The sequence below is a fragment of the Acipenser ruthenus genome, chromosome 6 (assembly GCF_902713425.1).
Source record: "Acipenser ruthenus chromosome 6, fAciRut3.2 maternal haplotype, whole genome shotgun sequence".
NCBI classification, from domain to species: domain Eukaryota; kingdom Metazoa; phylum Chordata; class Actinopteri; order Acipenseriformes; family Acipenseridae; genus Acipenser; species Acipenser ruthenus.
This window is the reverse complement of record NC_081194.1, coordinates 21749750-21777458: the sequence shown is the minus strand read 5'-3', so window position 1 is coordinate 21777458 and position 27709 is coordinate 21749750. Positions and strand designations below refer to the sequence as shown.

The window sequence follows — 27709 nt, the reverse complement described above, 5'->3', positions numbered from 1 at the left end:
ACTGTGAAAGGTGTTATACCTAGATATTTATAGGTTTTTTATTTAATGCTTTGTGGTCAAATATTGCAAGTGCACTATTATAAAAGAGAATACAAATTGTATCTCTACACACCCCTATTTTTATTTTGTGTACCTGGGTTTGACTTTATAATATTCATTTTGGCAGAATTGATTAATAAACATTACATTTTTTCTGATTTTAACATTACATTTTTTCTGATTTTAAAGTTAACTTTTAATAAAACATTAAAGATTACAGAATGGTGTAGAAATAGCTTTTACATTCCAACATAACTAGATTGCTTTAGTCATTTTTGCAATTTAATTATATATAATATATAATTTATTACTGTATTTCAATGCTGACAACCCTCCTAAAGAGTGGTACCAAAAAATACACAAATGCATAAAACTAACCACGTCATACATGAGGGTATAGAGAGAATCATTTACAAGGTATGCCTTTCAACGCTTACAGGCTCTCTGGTACACCAAAGCAGGAAGGAAAGATGACGTGCATTTCTCAGCTCGGTATTCTCAAAACCAAAAGCTTTGCATTTGTAGGGTGAACTTGAATAACTGCACAGTCTGACAAAATACAGGTACGGTCTTCTTTCTTTCTAAGGATCTACATACTACATTAAGTAACCTAGTGAGATTTGTTTTAATAGTTATTAATTTCTACATATCGTTTGTGGTAAATTATGTTGACAGTCTGTTTGGTTGTTATAGATAGTACCTGTACTTTTCTGTTAGTTAGAACAAACTAATATTTCAACAGAAGTGTACATTATAACTCGGCTGAAATGTTTTCCATGTCCATAACATTTTCCTTTTCTGTACTGGATCTGATGAAAACCTCATCAGTCCTGTATAAATAGTTAACTCATGCTCAAATACCTTTATGGGTGTTTTTTTAAGAGTTCAGTATACTATAGCAGTTCCATTTCCCTGGATTCCCTGATGTTCTTTTTCTGTATCATAGCAGCTTTAATATATAGCATCCCCTGATTGCTTTTGCAACAAAGTTTTCAGAGAAAGCCAAAGTTCGATGGTTGCCTTGTATTTCTACTGCAGTCTTGTTAGAATTGAATTCTGCTACTCCCTTAGCTGCTGCTCTGCTTCACCGTTCAGTTGAATAGGTTGCCTGTTTAAATAACAGAAAGCATGTACACTATGCCCTATAAAACCATTCACAAGGACCTCAATTGTATCTTATTGTAATATTTACTATGCCCATTTCATTAATGTTATTACAGTATGCTTTCTTTTTTTTTTTTTTTGAACAATATTTGAAGTTGGCAATATCATTTACAAATGCTCATTTTATGTTGTCTTGGACATCATTATTGTGACTATGCTTTGAGCGGGGTGAGTCCAGTTTGTTTACTTTAACTAAGGGTAGTTTACCTGAAGAAACACAAGCTTTGCCACCCCTTGAAACCTGCTTGTCACTGCCACTCTGTGAGCCAAATAGACATGCTCCTGCTACTGATTTCTGTAGTTTGAGGTAATGTCACACGTACTCTCCATTATTCCATATTGTATTTTCTGCTATACTTTTAACACAGCTGATATTCTCTTAATTCCAGCTAAAACTATTGATTAATTATTCCAGCTTAAGTGGTGTTTTTCTTGATTTTGTGGTTGATGATACATAAACCACTTGTGAAGCAGAACTGGTTTCAAGGGTGGGTTTCCTGTGCATTCACAAGAACCTGTGTAACTCATGCCCCACATAGTAAGAATGCCTACTTCAATGTTTGTTTCTAGTGTTTTAGATGCTAGCACAGTATGTCACCTGGTAGGCTATTCCATGCATTCTTAACTCTCAGGGGTTCAGACATCTTTCTCGAGTGACCATATTTTGTATGATCCTGATTTCATGGTAGGTGATCTTGTAGCGCTGGTCCTTCTCTCCTAAATGTGTTACTTCCTTATCTTGTGGCATAAATTAAATTACTGCTCTTTAGATTACATGATATATTCTTGACTACTGAATATTTTCCCTCTGCTTGTAAATTCATTGTGCGTCTGCAGTTATGTATACTTAAATTTGAGAACTGGAGATGTAATTATAATAGCTGCTATACCTTAGCTTATGAATTTGATACATGAACGATCTCAGATGGAGTTCATAATTGACTTCAAAGCAACGTGAATGTGGAAATACAACACTCTTGGGTTTATAATATGTGCTTTATTTAGAAGGCACTCAAAAGTGTAATGTGAGTATTATTTTTATTATGAATTAGTCATTTAGCAGATGCTTTTTATCCAAAGCGAATTACAGAGACATGGGGATGATGCATCAACTACTGCAGAGTTACTTACAATAGGACCTCGGTTTTAAGTCTATTTTCTCATAACTTTTGAAGGGAAGCTAACTAATGTTGTAAAATCTAAACACCCATCTTATTTGCATTGTTAACTTTATGGTCTCTCTGTTTTGTGCTGACAAGATTAATTCAGAATATACACATGCTACAGGCCATAAAGCATCATGATCCTAGAAATACATTATACTAGTTTTGTTTTGTATAAACCCCAGACAAGCTTTGTGTTGACGGGGACAAATACAAGATCAAGCAGAGCCCGTTTGGTCCATCAAAGCTCATCGTTTTGTTGGACATCATTGCCTCTACCAAATGGAATTAATTTAACAGAATGAATATCAATCTTTGTTTAATGTCTAAAGCACTTTGTTTAAGTGTTTTAGATGCTACTACTTTACTTAGTTACAAATGCTGTGAATTGCCTACCATCTGTAAAAAAAGTGCTTTCTGCTTCCTGTTTTAAATGTACTTTTACTCGGCTTCCATTCATGCTGTTGTGTATAGAAAGGCATGGAAAGCTCTTTCTGCTGGCTCTCCTTGTGGTAGAGGTGCTAATGGGATGTGGTTCAATTCCCAGCTTGCTAATAAAGTCATCAATAAATAACTAGTTTGACCCTCTGTTTTGAATCCAGTACTGGTCTCCATTTTAAATAGCAATGAAAAGGGAGTTTTTATAATAACAAGAGGAAAAGACAAATTTCTATTATGTTTCAGAGCCACCATTTAATCAGGTCCTGTCTCATTAAGGCAAACTAGAGCCAGCGTCAGTGCGGGTTAAAAAAACCTTTGATTTTATTGTTACCCCTCAATTCTTGTGGAGTAATGGCTGACAAAGATAAGTGGAAGGACCTTTTTATCTCTCCTTACCAGATGGAATTGTCGACAGGGATAAAAACCTTTTCTCCCCCAACAACAATTTACACATTTTATAAACACAGTATTCTAATGTCCCCATTTTGAGATGTTGAAAAACTATTTGTCAGAAGAAAAAAATTAAATAAAAACAAGAAAGTACCATTATTTACAATAACGTTTTTTTTTTTCAAACTGACATTGCAGCTTGCGCTTCCATCATGCGCAGAGTCTGTGGGCCATCTTTATAATTTGATTTGCAATTTTGAACAGAATGCGGGCATTACAAAGCCATTAAGGCAGAGAGTGAGTGCTAATGGAATCTGTGGTAAGGCTCTAGAGGAGGGGGATCCCTGTTTAATGAGCCCAAGGAATACATCCTAACAATCAATAAATGACAAATAAGGTTGCCTCTGCTTTCACTCGGACAACATTTACAGTACATCTTTGTTATGAGGGCTGCAAACAGCCATCTGAATCCTGGATTTCTTTTTTTTATTATTCTAGGAGAAGCTCCTTGAAGCAAGTACAGCACTGTGTGAAAGTACCGAACAACACCTGTGGTGTGAGCTGATTAAGTTTGCTTGTTTATTAACAGGTGTGTGTATCTCTGCTGTTGCTAACAAAAGGACCAACATTCAAAAATATGCAGGCTAACCATTCATCAGCAAAAACAATTTGAAGTATAAAATCAGCTGTTGATCCATCCTGTTGCTGCTGACCTGAAAAAACCCAGCTCTGGAGGTCAGTAAAAGCAACAGTAACACAGCTTGACATCTTTGAAAATTGCTCTTTAGTAAAATGAAGCTAACTGTGTACAGAAGCCATTTCTCTGAACAATGCATTTAATGTCCTGGAATTTTTTGGATAGTCCAAATCCTATTTTGTTAAATATTATGTAGACATGATCAACAACAACAAAAACAGTATAACCAATGGCTGAAAAAATGGACTTACATTTCCTCAAAGAACTTGAAAGAGAGAAGGTTCTGGAAGTCCTGTACAGAGATAAGATACTGCGTGCAGCTGAAGAAGAACGGATAAGGTAATTGTTATTTTTTTACTTAACATAGTGCAGGAAATCTGGATACACACCTTGGTGTATATTCATGAAATTACTCATTTGGATATTTTTTATCACTGATATATTTGAATACTGTTGAAAATGTAAAGCATCTTTGAAAAATACAAAGGTTTGACCAACCCTCTTCTCTTTAATATTTAGTTTAGTTACTATTAGTTACTGTAGTTATGATGTGCAGTTTAGTTCAGGACATTTGCTCATGTTAATGAGGCTTTGCTTTTATGAATAAAACCTCATTTAGGACAAAAATATGACACCTTTGCAACACGCACTCATTCACAACATAATCATATTTTCCACCAACAGTGACCCTGCCTGAAAACCAGAAAGCTAGCAGTGGACATAAAATGAAACCACTTCCTTGCAACTCTATTGCCTCATTTAAAAGGGAAATGTAGTGTGTGTTTAAATTGCCTTTTAAAACAAATTACTCTGAGCAGTCATGTGTTTGTTAGTTTCTTTCTGTTTATATCCTGTTCAAAGAAAACCGCTATTAGTTAACTGTATGTAATAATGATATTGTACCACAAAGGGATTTTAAATATGGGGATTGAAATCACCTTATCAGTTCCATAAAGTGTCAGCTATTTTAGCAGTTTCTTACTTGTGGTATGTTTATTTTTGGGCACGTTATTAAATTGGCACTGAAAAAAGACCAAAGCTTGGTATTATCAAAATGCAGTGAGTCTAGCAAGTCCAGAGTCTAGTTTATGCTGTGGGGCAATACAGTAGATTTTCATTTCAGTAGGTCTGGTTTGGAATCCAGCTTGCTTTACAAGATAAAAGAATAACTGGGAATTTAATTTAATTTCCCAGTATTTAGCTCACAAAGCAAATGTTTCAATCCTTTTTTAAAAAATCTAGAATACTATGGCTTGAATTATTTGAATCAAATATATTTCTCCTTAGGTATATGTATATATAACTATATACTGTATATATATATATAGTTTTTTACTAGGGGTCCTTAAGGGCTATTCCACATCAGTAAAATAATTAACACATTTATTGTATTTTTTAGCAGACACCCTTATTCTTACAATATATCACATTATTTTTACATACAATTACATTATTATTATTTTTACACATTATTTTTACACACCATTGTTTTTTTTTTTACTAGAGCAATCTAGGTAAAGTACCTTGTTCAAGGGTACAGCAGCAGTGTCCCCTATCTGGGATTGAACCCACAACCCTCCAGTCAGGAGTCCAGAGCCCTAACCACAACTCCACACTGCTTCCCGTGAATAGATTTGTAATTGGTTCAGTTTGGCTGAATGGCCCTCCCTGTGCACCACTGTTTTTGAACGTTGTTCTAGACTCCATGCAATATAGGATGCTATTTCTCCTCACTGGGCATTCAACATCATTTTCACAATATGCATTTTGCTTAGCAGAGGCCCAAGCAAGTGAATAGCAAAGGTACTTCAACTCAGGGTTAAAGACCTTTGCTGGAGGTTTGTGCCATAACTGACAGACCTTTCCCATCTACATCAAAGAAAAAGTAAACAAAACAAGCTGCATGCTGTTTAGTCTTTAACCTTGAAAAATGTTGGCACTTCTAGTAAAAGTCTTTGTGAATCAATTATAATTGTAATTTGTTATTATTATTATTATTATTATTATTATTATTATTATTATTATTTAAAAACACATCTGGTAACACATTAGGTTAAAGAAAGTTTTCAGGCCTTTAGGAAATCGTTACATTTGCACTTCAAAACTAGTAAGGCTGCCCCTCGCCTTTACAACTGAGTATTAATCAATGACAATTAACATCTGGATTGAGTGTTTTAAAAGCCGATTGCAAGCGAATTTTCCTCATCCGGGGCGCTGACAGTTTTTTACTGCCATACCGAGGCCGTAAACTGACAATGAAAATATGGTGCAAAACTAACAAATGCAAATGATTTGTCATGTAAACGTGACCTTGCCTTAAACTTGAGCTACTGCTGTGGAAACGGGGATAGGTGTTTCTTTGTCAAGTTTAATCAGAGATAACACCTTGCCCAGGACTACAATCCCACTGTTCACTGCAGAGATGACACATTTCTAAGGAAAGTGAGGAAACAAAAAAAAAATCATATAAAAAGGATAAAAGAAAGGAAAGGCTAATAATCGCTTTTTAAAATATAAATGTGTTTTAGTTAGTTGATCACGGCAGGTTCCATATTGAATAACACTGTCAGATTGTAGTTGATCAATACTCAATAATTGTGCAAGCAAAGGACCACATTGTTTGGTGTTCAGTAATGAACACATTTTATTCCATTTAATTAATAACTAACAACTTCAAATGTCTTATAGGCAATTACTCTGAAAGTATTGGCACACCCCTAGTAACCACTTTAATAATTTGACTGTATCGATTAAACCTGTAATGGAACAGCAGTTGTCTGCCACTGTTCTGGTATGCCTCATGGTATGCTATGTTATGAGAATATGTTCTCGCTTTTCTAATCTACAGAAAACTGAAGTCTGAGCTCAAAGAAATTCGCCTCAAGGGTACCAAGAGTTTCAGCCAGCAGTACACAGATAAGACCTGTGCCCGATGTCAAAAATCCCTTGGGAAGATATTGAACAGCGGAGCTGTGTGCAAAGGATGCAGCCACCGAATCTGTGCCAAGTGCCGTATCGTCATGTCTGCCAGGGTGTGGAAATGCACTGTATGTTACGCTTATGGGTAAGACACAATTGCATCGCCTTCTCAAACTCAAATGCGTACAACAGGATGGGTGCAGTCTTCTGGAAAACTAGAGATTAAGTATTGGATATTGCTGTTTTATAAGACGTAGAACACTTGCACATCATATATTGTACATTTATCAGAAATCAAGTAAATGTATCTGTATATATTTTTAATTTGATAAACCTCTAATTTGCAGCTTAGCACATCAGTTCTACTCTATAGTACCATATCTATTTTTCATGAGAACTAACCAGTAACACCATTGAGACAATTAGACTGGTGGGTGGTGTGAATGGAAGGTGGAAGTATTGTCCAAGTATGTGTGTGTGTGTGTGTGTCTATATATATATATACATACATACATACATTTCTGATTATTGTTTAATACCAGTGCAAAAAAAGTGTTGTCAATGTAGACCTACTTCGCAGACCAAAAACCACAACCATTTCTTTTTGCAAAGATGTCCTGCGTTGCACATCTGCAAGGAGCAGCCACCACAGACTTTCTTTATTGAGCATGAGCTGTTTTTTCTAAACATTGTACACAATTGTACTTTCTGCAGCTGGGAAACTTACTGTAGAGTGACAAGGCATGGTTGGTTTTTAACAAAACTGATTAGGGACTCAAAGAATGCAGTTTAAAGTAATTGTGGATATATGTCAGTAATATCTGAAATCTTATCCAAATATGTTGGAAATAAACACACTGAAGAATGCAGAGGAATACAGAGCTCAGATTAAACACAGCAGGGGTCTCTGTGTATGTGACGTCTGAAGTCTAGCATTTGAGACACAATATGCAGAAGTGCTTTACTTCTGAGCTCATCAGTTGGTGAGGAAATAAGGAAAAACATTGTCAGAGAAAGTTCATCCCATTTGGTTGTACTTCTGTGTGTTTATGTATTGTTAAGCTTTCAACGCAAAGGTCAGACATTAAGCAAAGGTCACAGTTTCATTTCCCTGTCTCGTCGGGCTTCCATGCAACTCAGAATCCACACTTTCCGTATTACACATTGAAATCTTAATGACCATGATATATGCTATCTTTTCATTTTTGGTATATTGATTGCTGAAAAACTGATGTAATTCTAGATGCAGAATATCTAAACCTATTTAAGAGCTGTCCGCAGCTTGTTTGCAGCGATTTGTATAATGTGCTAAAACTAAATTACAAATATATTGGTTTCTGTTCTTTATCTTTGCTTGCGGGTTGTAATTTCCTGTATTGCACAACAGAAAATCTTCTAAGAAATCAAATACAAGATTAAACAAGTTAACTCAACTCCAGTACTTATCTCGTCATAATGAATGCATTCAACACCTTCATAAAGTACTGAAATTAAGATTAAGGTATTAGTAACAAGAGTAAGACTGAAATAAGCTCTCAACTCGCATTAACTGAAACTTAACACTGTTTCTGCTGTCCATAGTGACGCAAGATTTATAGACTTGCCTACTAAAAATGAGCACATTTACAACAGTATGAATTTTTATTGTTTTTTTTCATACCTTCATACAAACCTAATTTCCATGGAACTCACACAGCCCCCCAATAAGGACACTGGAGAGATCTGCCGAACCTAAGGAATGAATCTTTCTGCCAAATGCATACCTCCAAATCCAATATGATTCTGCATTCCATAGCTGCCCTACACATTCTACATAAGCAGAGGATTTTCAGTCACTACCAGCCTGCAAATTGCTTTATTTCCATGTCCAGTTTTCCCAATTTAACTACTAAACAGCTAACTGCTAACCAACAAGGTGCTTATTCTGTAACACCCAGGTTGTATCCAGATAAATAAGAGAGGAGAGGGAGCCCTGTAGGAGGAGCCATGTTGGCTGGTATGCTCCATCTGGTACTACATTTAGCAACAAGCTTTTCATGAACTCATCTAGCACTTTCAGATGAATGAATCAGTATCTGGGATATCTGTAAACTCTCATTATTATTAATTTCTTAGCAGACGCCCTTATCCAGGGTGACTTACAATTGTTACAAGATATTACATTATTTTTACATACAATTGCCCATTTATACAATTGGGTTTTTATTGAAGCAATCTAGGTAAAGTACCTTGCTCAAGGGTACAGCAGCAGCGTTCCCCCACCTGGGATTGAACCCACAACCCTCTGGTCAAGAGTCCAGAGCCCTAACCACTACTCCACACTGCTGCCCCCTAAGAGGCATCCTGTCTCTATTCTATCTAGAAAAGCAACCAAAGCAAACTCACTAAAGCTACCACAGTACAAAGAAAACTGGTAAGATACATTTATAGAGTTTGGTATTGTGTTGTGCATCAACTCGCCATCCATCCACTCACCATCTTTGTGTAGCTTGTAGGCTATATGCTACAATTAAACCAAAACTGTTTACATCTTTTTTTTTTTATGCAGGGACGTGAAAATAAAATCTGGAGACTGGTTCTTTGAAGAAAGAGCAAAAAAATTCCCAAGTTTGTCTTTTAAAATATATATTTTTTGACTATTTGATTTAATCAAGCTTGCATTTACATTGTGCTTTCTCTTTACATTTTCATATAGTCTATACTTCTTAATATGTGTAATGCAAAATCTTGAAGTGTACAATGCATACAGTAAAGAGTACTGTCACAAATGACTGAGACTGGCTGATAGATACTATGTGTGTCAAATGAGGCAACCCAATTTACACCTAATGCACATTTGCAAAGATATGTTGTATGTGTCTCAGAGCCAGCTTTATAGATACAGCAGACAAAGTAACTACAGTACATTGGGTAAGGAGTCAGGCATCCCAGAAAGTGCTGACCCAATTGTTTCTGCTGCACCCCAAGAATACTACAGCATCATCTAATCCACAAGGGCATCATCTGATCCACAACGGTCGATTTTCTAGTGTAATAAATTCAAGTTCACATTTGCAAACAACCAAAAGCACCTATGCCAACCATAATGGTCATCAGTAAGCAAAAACAACCCAACATGTTAAGTATCTATGTGCTTGTTGGACGCCTCAGATGAGGGCGCCATATACAGAAAATGGACAAACGTTTGCAAGATGTTTCCTAAATATACAACATATGCATTCTCTTGTTGGAAGTCATTTTCAGTCGCAATGGGCTAGATAGCAGGTCTGACAGATTTCTAGAGAAGAATGTAGTTGCTCGTTTTCAGCTAGTTCTTAATCCAATGCTACACAAATTACTTGTGTTTCACTTTACACAATATTCTTATCTTGCACAATCAGCCCACGTTGAGTTCTGAATAATGACGTTTTTTGGTGGGGGACTTTGCAGCTGTTGGGGCCTTTTTGTTTTTAGTAGCTGTGTGTTAAATATGTATAACGCTTTGAGGTGCACAAAAAGGTGTTGTTCAAATAAACATCATGTTGATTAAAATAAGACCAGGATATCATAATGAAGATTTTGTGTTGTCTTGAAAGACACAATATAAAAGACAATTAGAAGACTTCTACTTTAATCAGGGAATCAGAACCTTCCTGAAGGAACAGATGGTTTGCCAAATGGTTTGTGTTTCCAAGACATGTTGTAGGGTGGTCTTAATACTGCCATTATGTTTGTCCTACTGATGTTATCCTCCAGGGATCCATAAATAAAATATAAACATGGTGAAATGGTGCCTTCTGTAGAGCAGCAGTGTTACACATTACACAGTGTTCTCACAGGCTACTGAAAATACATCTAGAAATGATTGCTCAATTCTTATTGTATACATCACTGGGGCGCTTTCATAGGCAAATGTGTATCTGCTTCGATGGGATTGCCTTATTTGACAATATTACTTTCAAGTTCATGACAGGATATGTTTCAGTACCTCATTTTAAAAATAGCTGCAGTGAACCAGTATATTTCTGTTCGCTGCTTTTCCAAAAAAGAAACAATACTGGATATAAATATATTCCTAACTGTAGTGATGTTTTAGTCACTTATGCTTCAGCATAACTGAGACGTTTTGTGTTTTCATGAAATTATACTTTACTTATGGTTTTACCAACAAAACGCCAGTAAAATACACACAAATCTTAAAAACAGAAGGATAATATATTTACTATAAGTTAAAAATAATAAAGAAGTGTTATACAGAGATAGCTCAAGACTCAAATAAATTATTACAAAGCTGCAAAAGATTTGAGTTAAAGATTTTAGTTAAGCATATGTTCAAAATGACCATATGGCAAATATATCTGATTGCATTGTTGTAAAAACTAGGTTTTTAAACTAAAGGATAAACTTTTTATGCTTTACAAATTAACAGTATTTATTTGCTCTTACAGGTAAACAGGAGTCTGTTGGTGAAACATTATTAAAATCCTATCAAAGACTAAGGTAAGCCCAGTACTCTATTGTGTTATATAGAATGTATTATGAATTAATTTTATAAGAAATTGAAAGCTTTTATAAGAGAATTGATACTGTTAAATTAAAAAGAAAATACAGGTCTGCAATGTTTTAAACAGGAAGTTAGTCAGTGGTATTTAGATCGAATGCTGTTTAAGATCCTTTAGAAATAGTTACCAGCATTTTCTACATGACCCAGTATGTCACTCCAAGTAATTATTAGCTAAATCAAAAAGAATGTATTAAAAGTAAAAATAAAAATAATCCTCATTGTAGTGCATGTTTCAACAGTAAAAGTTGATCTTCATTGCAAGTTCTCACTCTATCTATAACCTCAAAATGCTCAGTCACAGAGTTGTAAGGTAAAACTATGAGAAAGTAAGTTAATCAAGTAGAAAAAAAAATTGGCTTTCTTAAGTACCCTGAAGAAGACCATAGTCAAAATGTTTGTCCACTTAACTTTTATTTTTACATTTTACTTAGTCTTTTTTCTGAAAGCGTAGCAATTTGCTAGTTTCGTTGCTTCCAAATCAATTTTTAAAATGATACAAAACAACCCCTTAAAACATTTGCATTTATAACATTTTTATTTCAGACTAATCTTTTGAGTTGTTTTTCTTCATTAATACCTAAAATAATTTTGAATTGGTTGCATGGATGTTTCAGAATCGCTTTGTTTGTTGCTAGGTAACACTAGGTTTGCAGCATCAGCTTAATCAAAGAGCTCTTGACATTGATCAAAAAACGAATTTGTTTGGTTAGTTGGATTCTTTAGCAGATAATAAAATGACATTTGTTTGGAGGATACAGAAGTTTAATAAAAGGGTTATAAGGGTTAGATTTTTCTCAGAGTTTTAAGCCGTAATTGTATCTTGAATAAAACTCAAAATACACCTAGAATTAGAATTGGCATTCATAAACCTTTTTAGTAATACATCTAACAATATCCTTACAATGGCTAGGTTTACAATGACTTTTAGCAAGCCAAACTGTACACATTATCTTCCCATAATTCATTGTTTTGTCATGCTCAAAGTGCATCATAAAAAGAGCTAGGCCTATGACAAAAGGCTGTACCATTCACTTTGTCCTTACCGTAGGGAAAACTCGAAAAATGATTAATTTAAGTGCAACAAAAACATACATCATATAATATTTATTTTCATTATGGATTTTAACTAATCTTTAATATTTTGTGTTTAATTAGTTGTTTTGTTTCATTTTCAGTAATATTGCCATTGTCCCTCCCACTCCACCTCCTTTTTTTGAGAATGTGCCCATAAGCAATGCTGGGGTAAAGTAATCCAATTTCAATGCATTTGTTTGCTAGTTTAACAGATCTGAATACACAAATGGGTTATTTTGTGACATTATTAGTGCAAGTTAAAATTAAAAATAAAATACAAGTAACGTTCTATTTTAAAGACCTTAACAGCAGAATATTTAAATACAACTGCCCTTTATAAACCATAATATTTGTATTATCCTTTTTATAACAGAGTCTCCCTTCGCAATGAAACACCATCAGGAATAATAAACAGTTAAAGGGTGGTGGAATTTAGATGTGTCACTGTTCAGATAATTAAAATAGATCTGGTCCCAGAAATCCTTATTATTTAACATGTTCATATACTTCACATAGTAAATACAGTACAAACATAACACCAGAAATATTTAGTCTGGTTATAATGAAATGTACCGTTTTATTAATGATATTGAATGTTAGTAACAAATACATTGGAAATCATTTGCATTGCTTTATGATTTTAGGAGTTGAAACATTCAAAAGGATTCAATAAATCAGTAGAAAACCTGTTCTTTTCACTCACAACCCACATGAAAAGTAAGTCTTTTTTATTTATTTATTTATTTTAATGAGATGTATGCATACAGTATATACTTATATATTGTGTGTAGTTTATGAATGGGTGACACACAATATACATTTTGAAACTGCAAGTGTTTTGTTAACAGTATAAATCATGATCTAAATGTGCCAAATAAACAAATCAGTTATACGTAGCCCCATTAAAGTAGAATATTTAACTAATGAGAAATTGTGTTGAAAACCTAGGCCACAATTGCACAACATTTTTTGTGTGTGTGTGTGAAATCCTTGATTAGTATTGCCATTATTATCAATACAAAGAATCACTCGCTGTATAAAAATGCACTTTGATTAATGATTTTCATTACATTCCAGAAATCTCCAAGTCCCATAATGATGTGACAGTAAACCAAACTTTCCTGACCACAGATTACGGACAGGGAACCAGAAAGGAGAGAAGGAGTCAGTCAGACACCGCCATAAACAAACAAGCCCTGGTATGAGGGGAGTGGTAAAAACATGAATTAGGGGCTGTATTCATTATGCATTCATGTGCCTATACAAATTGACCAGCAAATGAGTATCTCTGTCAATGGGGGTTCATCACTGCTTACTCGAAAATCTGAAAATAAATACACTTTATTTATGTAATATGCAACAATAAATACATAGCTTTTACAAGGAGGCAGCCACCTGACCCAAATTCTCCACTCAGCCACGCAGTACGTTCAGATGAGGCAGGCGTGCGCTTGTCTCCTCTGTAGTTGTGATTAGCATGTCTATTAGCCAATCATATTCTTTCATTTCTTCAGCTAGCTTTGCATGTAATGCTGAGTAAAGCCATCTATAAAAATAACCAAGGGTGGCATGCCTCCTGGCCTTTTTCCAGTTTAAGCCAATTGCCGAAAGTGTACCCTCCCATATTGATGACCTTGGATGCAAATAGAAGCGCGGATTAGAAGGACGTTGCGAATGACAATAGATTGATTAATTTAAATCAATACATTTTTTAAATTATAATTAAGCATACTGTTTCTGTTTGTTTCTTTGCATTGTAAGGTATCTTGCTCCGGAATTAATGTTTGTCTGAATTGCTTCCTTTTTATTAACTATATACATTCATGTGTACAGAACACTGTATAAACATTTTGTTGGTCATTTATTTAAGTTTAGCAAATTAAGTTGAAGTGATGTGCTTGTTTTTCGTCTGCCTTTCTCCTGCCTTAACAACTTTGATGTTAAAATAAAAAACTAGCAAAGAGTTTTAAAATATTATTAAAATAAATGTATTCCTCACTTCCCAAAAAGGAATCACTCATTTTTCCTTCCTAATCAGTTTTCCAACCTATTCCTTCAAAGCGATCAATCCTGGCAAAAAGAGATTAATCACATACAGGTCTCAAATACATTTTTATATATATATATATATATATATATATATATATATATATATATATACAGTATATCTATATTTAATGTATGTGTCTTTTATTGCAATGCATTCGGTGTAATAAATACTGGAATTAACTCATAGTTTGTTAAAATAAAATAAAAATGTTTTTTGTTGTGAAATTAATTGCATTTATAGAATTGTTTGATACAATCTAAATTGTGTATGTATGCATGTATGTACATAAAAAAAACATGTAAAAGAGCCATTTATTCATTTCTCCCTTTACAGCTAACAAAGGCACCCAGTCTTCCCATCCTGTTCAAAAAAGCTACAGCCAATGAAGATGAAGACAGAGTAGATTTTGGCCGTGTGGAGAAAGCCAACTCTACAGATACACTGTACACCGGAGCAGCGAAAAGGGTTAGTGCAGACAGTATCCACTTGTGTTAAAAAAAGTGTAAAAAGTGTTGTATAAAGTCATCAGGCCAGTTTGCTAAAACACCTTCCTAATTAAATCAAGGATAGGGAACCCATCCCTAAAATTTTATGGTAACCATAGTATCCTTCAGATTAGATGTAAAACTGAGGTTCTATTAAGTGACTCCATAGTTCACCCCCTTGTCTCTAAGTTGCTTTGGATAAAAGCATCTGCTAAATAACTAAATTAATAATAATAATCTGTTTCAATGATATCATCTACAACAGCCTCCTTGACTTGTGGCAAAGTGCTAGAATTCAGTGGGCCATCATTTTGGGTCTCCACCTGTGGACTTTCAGTACTGTGCTATGTTATTTGTTTATTTAGCAGATTATTTATCCAAGGTGACTTACAGAGACTAGGGTGTGTGAACTATGCATCAGCTGCAGAGTCACTTACAATTACGTCTCACCTGAAAGATGGAGCACAAGGAGGTTAAGTGACTTGCTCAGGGTCACGCAATGAGTCAGTGGCTGAGGTGGGATTTGAACCGGGGACCTCCTAGTTATGAGTCCATTTCTTTAACCACTGGACCACACAGCCTATGTATAGTTATGTATAGTTTTAGTATGTATAGTAGGTACATGACCCAACAACATTAACAACTGTTGCCATGTGTGGATATGCATTGCCAGGAAATTCTAACAAGAAAATCACTAACCTCATGTGCTTGGTTTTAAGTATTCAATGAGGTAGCTGGTATTCATTTACAGAGACCTGAGTCATAATTTAAGTTTAAAGTTAACTTTCCAAGTTGATCACATATATTTTAAACGGTTGTATTTTAATGTTCTAAACAGCAGCTGAAACCCTACGAACTACCAGCTTTGACCAGGATAGACCATTTCCAATAGGGATCTACTGTTGTTAGGTTCATTGCAATGAACTAAACACCCATAAATCTGTTCTCATCAATTGACAGACATAAGAAGATATATGACACTTACCGGTACTTAAATAGGCTAGTGTCAGTGCCAATGAGAACCTTGTTTTACTCCATTGGTACTGGGGTTTTGGAGCAGGACTAAACCTGCTCAGTTCATCTAGTCTCACCCCAATACATTTTCAGGAAGCATGGCTGGCTCAGTAAATCAGGAAAGTAGAGGTACAGGTATGCATCAAGATGGATTTCTGTAATTTTTATAAGGCAGATCATCTTTAAAGCATATTACATTACCAGGGGCCAAAAAATGACTGTTGCTGGATAATTCATTTGAATACCAGCTTCTCTTTATTACACCATTTCTGAGAAATGACTCATACGGGACCTCTCATATTACTTGAGAGACTGTTTTGACTGTTTTTCCATTATAATGCCAGGTTTAACTGTTATACAATGCTAGCCTCTATGCTATAAAGCTCTGCATCCTGTTAAGAACTGTGTACAGCTATGGCTAAAAGTTAGGATTGAGACATAATGAAAATAAAAATAAACTACACAAACATCATTTAAATATTTTAGTTAACATCATGTTGATGTAACATTATTCAGCAGGTTTCATTCGACTTTATGAAGCAAAATAGTTAATTCTGTAGGGTGATGCAAAACTTTTGGTCAAAGCTGTACATTTAGATGCTACACTTTCTCATTTGGTTGCCTAGCCACTTTGGCAACTTGAGCACCTGAGTTCCCCTACATCAAGTGTTCTTAGGTCAATATTGCAAGCTTGTTTGATTTATTCAGGATTGTATCTGATTTTTGCTGCATTCCATACAGCACAGTACTTGCAGTATCAGCAGTACATGTAGTGAAGTTGGCAATTTTGAGAATGCCAGAGTCAGCGGAGAAATTGAATTCTGCATCGTGTACAACTACAAGACCTCCTGCTTAGAAATCCGTATCAAAGCTTGTAAAAACCTGGCCTATGGGGATGAAAAGAAGAAGAAGTGCAACCCGTAAGTTTGTTATGTGTATTGAAAACAATCCATTGCTCTTAAACCGTAAAATCTGCAGTCATTTTGTATATTGTATATTACATAAAGGCCTGGACAATTATAGTACATTCTGTTTTATTATTTTGGATGCTATTTACATGGTGTTCCACAATAACCTGAATGCACCAAATGATGACGTCTGTGTTTTATTATACAGATACGTCAAAACCTACCTGCTCCCTGACAAGTCCCCTCAGAGTAAACTGAAAACAGCAATTAAAAAGAACACAACAAACCCCACTTTCAGTGAAACATTAAGGGTAAGAAAGCATGCAGATTTAAAACCATGGAAACAACCAAGGTCTGAATGTGGGTTGCCAGAGCAGGGTTTTAGTCAGGAATTAAACTTGTGTTCACTAATCAGGAAGCTCTTAAAGGGTACATAAGAACCTTTTTATTTTATTGTGTTACATGTTCCCATGTGTTGCTACAGTTGTTTACGCAAGGTGTGTGTATTGTTTTATTATTATTATTTTTTTTACATTTTGACCATTTTTAAACTTTTAAATTGCATTCCCTGCCTCAAGATGGCTTCACGTGTACTTGCATGGACCTCTCAGAACTACATTTCCCATCATCCTTCTGCTCACATATGTAACTGAGATGGATTTACCAGTGAGCAGGAGGATGATGGGAAATGTAGTTCTGAGAGGTCCAGCAGGCACATGGCAAGCCATCTTGATTCAGGGAATGCTATTTAAAAGTTTAAAAAAGTGGACACAATGTAAAAAAAAAAAAAAAAAAAAAAAAAAAATACACACACCTTACGTAAACAGTTGTAGCAACACATGGGAACATGTAACACAATAAAATAAAAAGGTCCTTATCTACCCTTTAACATGGACTGGCCATTGGAACATTCCTGTATATACTGTAATTTGTTGCTTAAGAGGGGAATAACGAATTATTTCCTTGCATTAGCCTAATAACTTTCTTTCAAGTGTGTAACAGAATGTTCCCGTGGCAGGAAAATTGGGTACCTCAGTCAAAGTAAAAAATGAAGGCAGGCAGCAAAACAAACATGAATGAATTTTAAACCCTTTAAGTTAAAATGGTATACAAAAACAAAGCAATACCTTGATAGCTAAACTCATTTGTTCAGTACCTTCTGTTTTTGTAGATAGTTACACAAAAAATATTGCTTGTTTGAATGTAAACAGAAATTAGGATATTATATAATAATACAAAAGTCTTGTTTAAAATCAATGCATTGCCCCCCCCCTCCCAGTACAACATAGACCGGTCTCAGCTGGAAACACGGTCCATGCAGGTGTCTGTGTGGCACTCAGGAACTCTCAAACGCAAGGTCTTCCTGGGGGAGGTCATCATTCCTCTGGATTCATGGAAGTTTGAGGAGGACTCCACACAGTCATACAACTGGTACCAACTGAACTCTAAGGTAAGCAGACTGCTTTCTTTCACAGTATTCTGTAAATCATAAATTGTGTATACTGACATTGGGGTTACTGTCCAGTGGTATTTGCACCTCCACTGTCTTTTCAGAGTAGCAATTTTGAAAGGTAAGTAGTTTGTTAGAATCATACATTGATGTATGGTTTTTGACACTGCTGGTATTATCAAGGACTATCAATTGCTGAAGCGTTAGTGAGAGCTTCCAGATATTTTGTTGCTTAATGTTTGATACACATGTCCACTGTACATTACAGTATATAGTGTCTGCTATCCTGGGGTCTCTAAGCAGTTGTCATGCTTGCTTGTGAGTGATGCTCATTTTATAAATAATTTGATACTCAGCCAAGATTGTATTGTAGACATTTCTTAATAAAACCCTATGCTCAGCCCAGACATAATGGACCATTTCCTGTACTAAAATGTTCTCTAAGTAGTGCACTGTCATACTTATAACAGCTGTTTTTGTGTTGTATTCAGCCTGACCGGTATGAAGATTGTGTACCAGTACAGTACAATGGGGAGCTCCATGTAAAGGTGAAATTTGTTTTACCATTGCAAAGCTCCAAAATCCAGTCTCAACAGCTCTCAGTGGAAGGTAGGGTATAAAAAAAAAGATTAACCACTAATCCATGAAGTGTATCATTGCACCAAAACCCAATAGTATTAAAAGGGATATAAATAAATATTTAACAGTTTATGTATTTAGGTGTTCAAAGGCAATACATTTGTAGGACCAAACTAAATTAATTGATGCATGTTGAATTTTAGGTTAGCTCAGCAATGGTACATTCTCCTAATACATTGGTTGGGCTGAATCTGATATAAGAAGGCACACCAAACCCGGATTTATTTATTTTTTACCCAACCCTATGAATGATGCAGACCAATCTGAAAATTGTATTTTTTATTTTACTGGATGTGCAGTATCTGGTTAAGTATCTTCAGGTCCTGTGGGGTTACTGAACCACATGGGTTATAGCTGTAAACTCTGTAGGAAGCAGTAACTCAATCACACAAGATACATAATATTTTCTTGCTACTGTAATTATGGTAGAAAAACTCTTCACAGTTAATTAGATTTCTGTGGAACGGAACTATTAATAATGTTAAAACCATTCTGTTTTGTAAACCAATACCTTCCTAATCATTTTTTGAATCAGCATCTTACCGGAAACACATTTGTTTGCAGATCTGCAGAACAAGATGACTATCATCGGTCAACTCAATGTTATGATCATTGGAGCCAAAAACCTGCCATCTTTAAAGCCTGATGGTACTTTAAACTCATTTGTCAAAGGGTAAGTAAAGAAAATACTTCAGTTGTTTTTTTGTGTTTAGTGTATGCATACTGTGGACCTACAGTGTATTCTAAAAGCTTTTAATTCCAAATCACTTTTAGCACATTTATTTTTAAAGAGAAAAAAAACATTAATTGCAGCTCTAAAACCGAAAAAGTAACAGCTTAGAAAAACGTACAAGCCCGAAAATTAGATGTCCGAGTAGTTTTTCTGGTTTGGTAACTTATTGGGTATGTTTTTCTTGTCAGAAATACATTTTAATGATGATTTAGAGTTAAAAAGCTTTGATAATGTTGATTAGCACCCCTTAAAATGCTAAAGCATTGTGGGCAAGGCAGTGAAAATCACAAAATATATACATGAAGCTTCAAATGCAGCTGTGAGTGGTCCCGTCATTCATTATGGTAGCATTTTTTGTGTTAGGATGATGGTTACCCAGCATGTAAACAGATTGTTATGGGCTCAGGGAAAGCCTTTGGCAGCTACCCACTCCTCTGAAATAAAAAGCCTGCAATTGTACTGCTGTGACTATTATTGAGTGTATTACATTTGTCCACATTCTGAATGTGTTGGGCGCAGCCAGCATTTAACTGGTGTGTGCACTGGCAACCTCTCATGACCTAAGCGAGGCAGACCATGTCCTAGCCACCTGAGCAGCTACTATGGATAGTTTTCTTAAGGGAACTCTCGAGTAAGAATAATAGGTGCATCTTATGACTTTTGTTGGGGTGCACCATGCCAGAAAGAACAAAGACGCTCATTATGGATTGCAGCCATAATGTAAACAAGTTTCGGGGGTAGATCAGATTTGCCCAAAGCAGTTCATAATACCGAAAACTTATTGAAAGTTATTTCAAGTGATGCAGGAAGATAGGAAACAGCACAGCAAGGTCCAATGCTTCTTACAGGTATTGTCATAGCTTATATGGACGTGATACCGGCTCTTTAAAGTGACATTTTATGAACAGTGCCTGTACGTCTAATTTCTACAAAAACATTCTCACTAATGACATATTGCTGAGTTGCGAACTGATCCACCTCTGCATCATTTCCCTGTTGCTGCACATTACTATGGGACCATGTTACACATTTTTTCTGAATGTATTTCTAATGGATTTCGAATGACATTACCAAGACACCTCAAGAGTTGAATGATAGAATTTAAGATCTCAAGCAGTTAAAATGAATAACTGATAGTGGGTTTTCAACAGTTTTTCTAGTTGTATGTTCAAATTTTGTGAACAAGAGAGGTCATTTAGCTCATTAATGCTTGTCAGGTTCCTAGTAGATGATTTATCCCAGAACTATGCCTAGTCAGCTCTTTAGACATCCCAATGATGTAGCAGCTCCATCAAGACTCGGTAATCCATTCCATACATATACTCATCACCAGTAGCGACTGGTGAATTCTGACATGTGGGGCGTTAATATAAAAACTAAAATATACAGTTGTAGTCAAAGCTTTACATACCCCAATGGAGATGTATCATTTTTTAGAAGTTTCTCACACAAATAATTATAGGAAAAATCTTATGTAGCAAAAGTTTTGCTTTTGCAGATGAGGAAAAAACATTACAAGAAATATGTCTACAATTATTTATTTCAGCAATTTTTTTGCAAATCTCCAAAAATGGTAATTCAAAAGTATTCATATTCACAAGAAAAATGAAATTAATAGCTAGTTGAGGCACCTTTAGCAATAATAACCTCTTTTAAACGATTAGGATATTTGTCAATGAGCTTTTGGCATGATTCTTTAGTGATTTTTGACCATTCTTCAACACAAAATTGTTCCAGTTCATTCAAATTCCGAGGACTTCTCTTGTGCACAGCCTTCTACAACTCTTACCAAAGATTCTCAATCGGATTTAGATCAGGACTTTTACTAGGCCATTCCAGAACCTTCATTTTATTCTTCAACCATTCTGATGTAGATTTTTATGTGTGCTTTGGATCACTGTCATATTGGAACATCCAGTTGTGCTTTAAACCAAGTTTTATAGCAGAGGGTTTCAGATGATTGGCCAATATCTTTTGGTATGCTATGGAATCCATTTTACCATGTATTGGAACTAAATTTCCTGTGCCATTAGAGGCAAAACAGCCCCATAGAAGGATATTACCACCTCCATGCTTGACAGTAGATATGGTGGTCTCTTCTTTTTACACCTCAACAGACTTTTTCCAAATGTAACAACTATCAATGTGACTAAATAGCTTGATTTTTGTTTCATCACTTCACAAAACCTTTGACTAGAACTCAAATCTATCATTCAAATGCCGTTTTGTAAACTTTAAGCAATTGTCCTTGTGACGTTTTCCATAAGAGTGTCTTTTTCCTTGGCCTGAAACCATTGAGACCTTCACCATGCAATACTCAACCTATGGTTGAAATGGAAACCCCAGTCCCACTTGCAGCCAATTCACTTTGAATATCTTTGGCAGTCAGTCTCGGATTGTTATTAACCTTCCTCACAATTCTTCTACTTGTTCTTGGTAAAAGAACCACCTTTCCTCCAGACCGAGGGAGCGTTGTGACAGTACCATCTTATACTTCTTGATAATAGAAACAAGTTTAAATTGGGATACTCAAATGCTTGGAAATCATCTTGTATCATTCTCCAGATTTATGACAATACATAATTTTCTGCTTAAGGTCTTTAGATAGCTCTTTACTTTTTCCCCATATTGACTTATTGGTAATGACAGCAATCATCCTATGCCTAACCCTTTTATTCTCTCTAAGAATGTTCACCTACAATCCAGCATTTTCTAGACTTTCCTAAAATTAGGTTCTGCATTATCATATTGAAATTTCTAGCACCTTGTAGACAATACTATCATATCATCAAAGGGTATGAATACTTTTGAATTAGCATTTTTGGAGTTTTGCAAAGAAATTGCTGAAATAAATAATTGTAGACATTTCTTGTATTTTTTTTTTTCTTATCCACAAAAGCAAAACTTTTCCTATAATTATTTGTTTGAGAAATTTCTAGAAATCATACATTTCCGTTGGGCAAAGTACAATTTTTCCAAGATACGTGCATACAGTAAACTATAAATGGGGGGAAAAAGTCACAAAAAATAAATACAAGAGATTTGAAGTAACACGATAACGTTTCTCTATTTCACACCCACACGCACATTATATAGCACAATTAACATTGTACTACTCACGGTTGTTTTACCCATGAAACACGCCAGATAACACGCCCCATAGAGTACTGAACACATACGGGCATTGCCATTCAAAGCAGAGCTCAGGAATCACTGCTGCGCATGTGCTTCAGGGGGCAGCACGGAAACAACTAAGGTTCTTGCTGCGCATGTTCATTTGGGGTGGTAGAAGTAGGCAATGTAATTACCGTTATGATCTCCATAATGATGTTACTATTGGCTAGCAACAAAATAGCGAATTATTGAATTCAAACTGGTGGGGCAGTGCCCCAGAGTCCCTTATACACCAGCCACGCCTGCTCACCACTGTGTAAAAAGTGTCTGTCTTGTACCCTCTGTTTGGGATGTATACGAATAAAATAAATATCATTACTTTTAATAAACATGGACCAATATGAAAACATATTCAAAATGGTCTCCAATGCCGGTGTCCCTTGTTTTCAGATGCCTAATCCTTCCAGACAACAGGCAGTTGAAACAGAAGACTCCAGTGCTTAAGAAGAAATCTTGCCAACAGTGGAACCACCAGCTTGTGTTCAGCGGTGTGTTTCTGTGTGAACTGCTGGACTCCTGTCTTGATATCACGGTTTGGGACCATGCTGCCTTTGGCCTCACCGACCGTTTCCTGGGGGGAGTCCGACTAGAGAGGGGTAAGTATGACTACCCTGGTGGCAATAGAGTGATCAACTTGTGACCCTGTTTTTGTTTAGATATATGTTAGATTAGCATAAAGCTATGTACACATTCCATTAAGCCATCATCCAATTCAGTACTTAAGGGTTTTCCACCTAATTTCCTGTTATATTTGAGTAAGGCCCTTTGGGCTGACTGAAAAGTTACATTTTCATATCTTTAAAGTTAATAGAACAAACTGGTATACTCCCCTGCTTATAAAGCATCTGTAAAATGTCAATTTATACTAAAAACACAAACCAAAAAATACTAAACAATGTTACACAAATATCAGTATGAGCCATCTGTAAAGTGACGGTACATTATTTTAACACAGAACATTCTTGAAAGGTGATAATACAAAAGTTAAAACAAAAAAAAAATATTTGTCTACCCATCAAACAGGGATACCGTCTACAGACTCCTGCGACATGGAAGCAGCTTCTGGACAACCTTGGCAAAACATTCTGAGGAGACCAAACACTTGGAATGACATCACACTTGTACTTCATCCAAATATGGAGTTTTTGATGAAAACCTAACATTGCCAATTACAAATGGATCTTTTTGGCTCCTTTCACCTATCTGTGTAATAGTAAGATAAAGCTTGTAGAATATTAATATTGTTGGTCCTTAAAATGTAGGAGCCAGATAAGACTATACTGTAGACCAAGATATGCTGTCATGTTGTGTATCCAAAGCCCCCTTTATTATGTTACTAACTTGAATGCTCCTCACGCACCTGAAACCTATTTCAAAACACCAAATTCAATTTACTGTACTACCCAACACAGAACACAACGGGGTTTGGAATGCCGCGGTATGTTAGTCTATTGTGTGATTCTGACTGCAGGATCTTGTAGTTCACTCACAGCCTACAATATACTGTATGGAGCCACCGCAGCGCTGAAAATATAATATGCTACTGAACAGCACACACAAGCATACATGTGATGAATGTATTTACAGTGCAAGGTCAGTTGGGAAGTTCAAATAAATGCACGTCTGCATTTTCAGCATGTTGGACTTTTTAATTTGCTCTTCAAAAAGGGTATTTGGCAACAGAAATTACTGTAAGAGGGTTTGTACTCATCTTTATTGATCACAAATCTAACTAATCTGAAGAATACAATTGGATTGTACAGTAGAGGTAGAATTAGATACCCCACATGCCAAAGTGATGAGGGTGGATTCATTTCGACATCCAACACTTACTCATTCTATTAAGTTTTAGTATACTACGTAAAATAGTAAGGGAAGATAGGTATTATACCTTATTAAATGAGACTGCATTATCTTTACGTTTAATAAAGTTTAATAATTTTCAATTGCACCACATAGCAGTGCAGAAATATGTTGTATCGATTGCATCACTGGTAAATCAATTGCCTTTTTTTGAACATTCATATCGTACCACCACAATAATAAACTGCTTTCACAAGATTCAACTAAAATGTACCCTAGTTTAGTATGAAGTTTTTCTACGAATCTATTACAAATATATATATTTTTCCCCTGGAATTAACTCATTGTCCCATTAGGTGCACATGCAAGGCTAAATAAAATGTTAGTCAATGTCTAAATCAGGCAGAAGAAGAAGATTCACATAATAAATACATTACACAAGAGGAGCAGTGGGTGCCCTGAAAAAAATTGTCCAACATGACCTATAAATGCTCTTATCCAAGGATAGGTGTGTCAATAAAGCCTGGATTTTGCCCCAGTATAGGGATTGAAAAATAAAATCTTAATATTTCCATTTATTGTATTTTCTGTGTGTTTAGAAGACTGTTTGAAAGGGCTAGAATTGTTACACAGTGCTAGCAAATTCTCAACTGCACGGTCATCCTTTTTATGAAATTCCACTACATACCATGAACATATAAATAAACCAGGTGACCCTCCTTGTGAGAATGAACTAAAAACATAACTTAAAATAACACAGTTCACCATAATCAGTTAGACAATCAAGTTTCTCTTTTGTATTACTGTCAAAAGGTCGTTATCACAAACCATCTCAAATACAGTAATGCTGCAAAAAAACCAAACAAAACCATATATGTACTGTATAAGGACTTAAATACTAACCTACAACTTGATCAATGCAGCACCGTTAATTTCCTTTCCACATCTCAAAGAAATATCGCACATAAACATGTCCATATGTGCAGTTCTACTTAAAGCCACTGGCGATTATTGTTTATATATATATAAAAAAACACATGTTTTTTGCAGATCTTTATTGCCAATAATGTTTTAAGGAACACCTCAGTAAAAAGTGTAATTCAGGTTAAATACAAACCAGCAATTATGTAGTGGAGGAGCATTGCTGCCTGTTTGCTTACACTAAACAAAAAAAAATCTCAACTATACATGTTGAATAAAAATAAAGAAAACACAGCAGTGGTTATCTGAAATAGTTAAAAAGAGTAAAGAAAAAACAGCCCAGAAACTTCAACACTACCAAAAGAGGAAGGCCCATCAGTAACTTCAACCCATTATTAACCTTAATGTTATTAAAAAGAAAACAAGATAATCAGTGATGTACATCTCCTTTGCATTGCTCATCATTGGGTAGTAATTAGAAAAGGTGCAAAGACATGTGAAAAAGTTGATATATAAATAAAATGTATGTAACCCTTCAGTTGCGGAGTCTTTTACAAAATGCTGATACCGTAAGCTTTAAAACTATATATAATCTACAAATGTTATTTTGGTCTAGATTAATTTATAAAGAATTTCATGCAGGTTGAATTTGAAACTAAAAAAAATAAAATTTACAAACAAGATCTTTCAACTAAATAATCTTTAGAAACTCTAGACTGAACACAACTACATTATTTTGGTTGATATATAGTCATAGGAACTTTATTATACAACTTTAATTGTTTCAATAATATACTATAATAGCAAAAATATACAAAGAAAGATCAACTACCATTTTTAAATTTATTAGAATTACCCATGTATAAATACACTATTCAATATTATTGGTTATCCATGAGTATTAAAACATGTGTATGGAAATGTGCTCTCAAATGTATCAAAAACTCAAAATAAATCCTCTCGTGCTGTTCTGCAAGTAATCAGAAATTGTTTTTATACTGTTCTCATCTTCATTTCTGAGTGGTCCCTGCTAAAACATCTTAATATCTAAATGCATCATTCAGTTCTTGAGGTCACAGCATTCAGCTGTGGGCAAATTGTATACAATATTTTATCGTATATGGTATAAAACATAGTATGCAGCCCTGTACAAAGCAATGGGTTTAGTTTTGGCTTCAAAGCTCTCTAGCTTATATGGCACTCTATTTGGCTACACATTTTCCATTCTAAACCAAGCACAAATCAAACTACAACTATCTTTGTGTGTCTGTATTCAATTATCCCTTGCAGAGGAATTCATAAAGTATAGTTTTAAATTCAGATAAATGGCATTGACATGGGAAAAAAAGAGATGCAGGTAATAGCTCAACCATATAAAAATTCTGAAAGAAATAAATGATGGTTTTGGCACTGGAATGTTATTAATTAAAACACATTGTGCCAAATCAATCACTGGAATGTTATTAATTAAAACACATTGTGCCAAATCAATCAACTTCACACCTGTTATCACCAAACTTAATTGTGCTTTGTATGAAAATCAGCAGTCCTCTGGTATACAGTGATTTTTTTTGTTTTGTTTTTTACAAGAATACTAGAAGCTCCTACAGCGACCACTCAGAAAATCAAAAGGTGGGAGATCTGCATTTGGGACAACATACTGCAATATGTACCTATAAGCCCACAGTACAGCAAGGGATTTACAGAGCCTCAAACTCGTCGATCCTCTGCTTGGTGTTGCCTTGCCGGATCTGCCTCAGTGTTTTGTACTTGTCACGACCAACCCTCACGTTCTCAGTGTGGATCAGGTCATTGTGGGTCTTCTTACTATCATCTCTGGCCTGGGCCAGCTCTGAACTCAAAGCCTGGGGAAGACAGTGGGACAGAAATCCATTAAGAACTGAAACACTGCAGTCGAGGAGCGATTTAGTGCTGGAACAAATATTCAAATAAAACACTACTTGAAATGCATTTAGGAGGCAAAAAATAATAATTTGTATTTAAAATTAGAATTTATAATACATGTAACCAAAAACATATCAAAAGGAAAGAAAACAAATGCCTAAAACACATTATACTGTATGCAAGTGGTTCTCTTCTTT

The 27709-nt window shown here is 35.2% G+C and overlaps 2 protein-coding genes across 3 annotated transcripts in view; one reads left to right on the top strand and one right to left on the bottom strand.

The window, feature by feature from the left end:
- Positions 1-478: 478 nt before the first annotated feature.
- Positions 479-26987, top strand: LOC117411007 (synaptotagmin-like protein 3). Its single transcript, XM_034921576.2, has 16 exons — positions 479-602; positions 3696-4233; positions 6743-6958; positions 9362-9420; positions 11241-11292; positions 12532-12598; positions 13075-13147; positions 13508-13629; positions 14814-14945; positions 16721-16899; positions 17096-17198; positions 18167-18337; positions 18829-18946; positions 19541-19649; positions 23274-23479; positions 23907-26987. The coding sequence occupies exons 2-16, from the start codon at positions 4124-4126 to the stop codon at positions 24041-24043; spliced, it is 1854 nt and encodes a 617-aa protein (XP_034777467.1). The 5' UTR covers positions 479-602; positions 3696-4123; the 3' UTR covers positions 24044-26987.
- The window catches only part of LOC117411008 (ezrin-like), a 41490-nt gene continuing 40217 nt past the window's right edge, over positions 26437-27709 (bottom strand). For both annotated transcript variants that reach the window (XM_034018006.3, XM_059025224.1), the window contains one exon: positions 26437-27472. In XM_034018006.3, coding sequence (XP_033873897.1) covers positions 27308-27472 — 165 coding nt within the window. In that variant the 3' untranslated portion in view covers positions 26437-27307. The remainder of the gene's footprint in view (positions 27473-27709) is intronic.